The 3,583-nt window shown below is 37.3% G+C and overlaps 1 protein-coding gene across 1 annotated transcript in view; it reads left to right on the top strand.

Annotated features, from left to right (window-relative positions):
- Positions 1–3,583, top strand: part of ADAMTS3 (ADAM metallopeptidase with thrombospondin type 1 motif, 3) — a 334,233-nt gene that overhangs the window by 253,478 nt on the left and 77,172 nt on the right. Inside the window, exon 5 of the mRNA XM_012659836.1 lies at positions 953–1,152. Coding sequence (XP_012515290.1) covers positions 953–1,152 — 200 coding nt within the window. The remainder of the gene's footprint in view (positions 1–952; positions 1,153–3,583) is intronic.

Raw genomic sequence — 3,583 nt, 5'->3', positions numbered from 1 at the left:
AATCTAGGTCATTAAAACCTAATAATGTCTCTCACTCTTTCTCTTCATATATAAACATATGTATATATGTATATATGTGCATATTACGTATGTGTCCTGTGTGTGTGTGTGCGTGTATATGAAATGTCTTTTTGGAAAATGAAAAATTTAAATTCCTTGAACTGCATAAAATAAGAAATTGGGTATACTTTCATTTTTCCTTGCATATAGGTCATTTTTTTGACTGACTTCTTACTTTGCTATCTCGGATTCAGATATATAGCAACTGAAATGACCAGCTATCGAAATGATGGCCAGTACAAATACGGAGAACTGTAGTATTAAGTGAATGTAGCTCATCTATCTACTTCCCTAGCAGCATTCACTAGAGAACCATACTCAGAAGAAATAAAGTAATGCATGATGACTAATAATCATGTCACTAGATGCTGTTGTGTTGTCATTGCTATAATTTGATTTTTAAATTAAGGCTGTTGGAAAGAGGAGTGATTTAAATGTATGTGACACAAATTCTATCCTCCATGGTTATAGTAATTTAAATTAACCACTGTAAACACACTGACATATGATTTTTACTTACAATCTCAATTTATGCAATAACTATTTAGCATGTGTTCTGTGCCCCGAGTGCCTTTCCTGTGCATGGGGATACATCTGGGAGAAAGACTGAGCCACTCTTATCGTCCTGGAACATTCAGTCTGCCATGGCGGCACTGTCCCCTGTACAATATTATTGTTCTACCCTCAGAGTTGCTGTTCTATGTTGAGTTTGTAGGAGATCTGTCTGAGCATATACATGCACATATTACTTAAGGAATAAACTAAAAAGTAGCATCTCGGTGCTTATGGATTTTAATGATCAGCCCCTGAGAAGATTCTTTTATTTCTAAGTGGTTATTAGAAGGCCCACTGGGGAAACTGAAATTCCTGGGTTCCTTTTGTTTCTTAATAGAGTCGGATCTGGAAGGCCTTGGTGAGCTAGGTACCGTTTACGGCAACATTGGCCAGCAGCTGAATGACACGATGAGGCGCCGCAGACACGCGGGAGAGAACGATTACAACATCGAGGTGCTGCTGGGGGTGGATGACTCTGTGGTCCGTTTCCATGGCAAAGAGCACGTCCAGAACTACCTCCTCACCCTGATGAACATTGTGAGTAGTGACTCCTTTTTGAGGCTTTTCGATCTTTCAATTCACTTTTCTTGTTTTGTTAGCATCCTTTGGAAACCTATGTGAGATCTTCCATGACCGCGCCCCAAGTCCAAAATGTGGATCCAAGTGCATTACACTGAAACATAGGTCTACTGTATTTAAAATGCAAGAATGCTGAAATAAAGGAGGCACGAAGCGAAAGTTTCTTGGGGTTGATTAACACGTTTTCCATTGTCCTCAAGGGAAAATCATAAATTTAAAAAGCCAGGATGGTATCGAATTATAACATGAATTGTGAATTTCATTTTGTTCTGGGGATGATCAAAACTCTCAGGACTTTGGTCACTTGCCTCGACTCGGACTGTGAAAGATGAAATAGTTCTGCCAGCATCACTCTGTGTCTCAGGATGACATAGAATGATTCATGCTTGATAACTGTGTGGATTCTTGTTAACAGCTTTGTAACAATGTGATATTTTCGCATTATAATACTGATGGTAATATAGTCACAAAGCACACAACTATTAGCATATTTCTGCACAGCAATCACGGAAGGGCTCCTTAAATTTGTCCTTCATTTCTCCTTCATGAGCTTTAATCAGATGCAGAAGAAATTTGTCAACATCCTCCAACTGCTGTTCTTTTTCTTTTCCTTTGACTTGGCAGAGATCAATGGAGGAGAAAATAATAATATAAACCATTTACTTCTAAAAGGTAATCAAGATATTGGTGTACTCTATTTTACCTTGTGCCAGTATAGTATGCATATTATAATCGATCTCACAAATTTACTACCAAAGCATATTCTTTCTCATCTTTCTCTTTCTCTACACCCCTACTCTTAATTTTTAATTTAACTTCTGATTTTTAATTTAACTTCTTTGAGTACCTATGTTGTTTACCTTTTTCCCCCCATGCTTACGATTAGATTTCAAATAATTATACTGGAGAAGAAAAATTCTTAAATTCATGAATCCTGATTTTATTTATGCTAATATTTAAGTCGATCTGTTAAATATATTTTGTTTATTGAGATGTCAACTTGTAAAATTACACATATACCATATGTCTGTGAAATAGAAAATGAGTATAGAAATTAAAACGTGGCCAGGCATGGTGGCTCACACCTGTAATTTTAGCACTGTGGGAGGCTGAGATAGGAGGATTGCTTGAAGCCAGGAGTTCAACACTAGCCTGGGCAACAAAGAGAGACCATGTCTCCACAAAAAATTTAAAAATTAGGTAGATGTGGTAGTGTGTACCTATAGTCCCAGCTACTTGGGAGGCTGAGGCAAGAGGATCCCTTGAGCCCAGGAGTTTAAGGCTGCAGTGAGCTATGATAGTGCTTCTACACTCCAGCCTGGGTGCAGAGCACAACCCTGTCTCAAGAACAAAAACAAACAAACAAAAAAAATCCAAACACTTTTTTTTGTTCATTGGCACTAATTCCTATTAGGAAGAACAAACAACACACAGAAAACAATTTACTAACCTTGGGAATAGATGTGTATAGAGAATCATCATTAATGAATCACATGAACGTTTTCAACTCCTGACTATTAACTTTTGTGCAACTTGCTAGCTGTGTAACCTTGGCATGCTACTTAGACTGTATGTGCCTGCTTCAATCCCCAGATCTGGATAATGAGAAAATAATGAGTAAGTAAAAGTCATGCATTCTGTACAGTGCCATATATACATGCATAAATAGACAATCACAATTTAATTTTCCATGTCGAATTTTACTTCCTAAGTTATTTAAGATTTAAAAATTTCTGTGGAGATGCCGTCCTCACTTACATCATTCAGTGTGTCCCTGGGCTGCTTTTCCTACCTCTGGGCAGGCAGTCAGTCAATCAGTATAGACTTTTCAGGCCCCAAACTGTTGCTCGGAACTCTGAAAGGCTCTTGGAGTAACGTAACAGAGATTTGATACGGTCCTTGTCCTCACAGGACTTATGAGTTGAAGACAAAAGGTAACACATGGGAAAATTAGAAGAAAGAAAAGTTAAGCAATAAAAGGCATGCTATTACCACAACTTATACTGTAGGCACTATAACGTAAGTGCTATTACCACTTTAGAAAACGGAGATTTGACCCTAGCTATCCAATCATGAAGTGATGAGAGTATTAAATTGGGATTTAGGAGGGTGAGACTTTAGTTCTAGCTCTATGACCTTAGACAAAATATACCTCTTGCTGGGATTTAGTTTCCATGTTTATAAATGGAAAGATTCAACAAGATGTTCGTTAGTTCTATAATTCATCAAGAAGCTGAGAGTGGAACTGTGTCTTTAGGGATTTGTTTTTCTGTTGTTGTTTTTTGTTTTGCCTTGTTTATGTTTTTTAAAGAGTACATGAAACTGTAAAGCATTTCTGGGTAGAATCTATTGACAGGAAAGTAGGAATAGATATATTCACGAGATAGTA

The sequence above is a fragment of the Propithecus coquereli genome, unplaced genomic scaffold (assembly GCF_000956105.1).
Source record: "Propithecus coquereli isolate 6110/MARCELLA unplaced genomic scaffold, Pcoq_1.0 Scaffold64, whole genome shotgun sequence".
Classification (NCBI taxonomy): Eukaryota; Metazoa; Chordata; class Mammalia; order Primates; family Indriidae; genus Propithecus; species Propithecus coquereli.
This window is presented reverse-complemented; position numbering and strand designations above follow the sequence as displayed.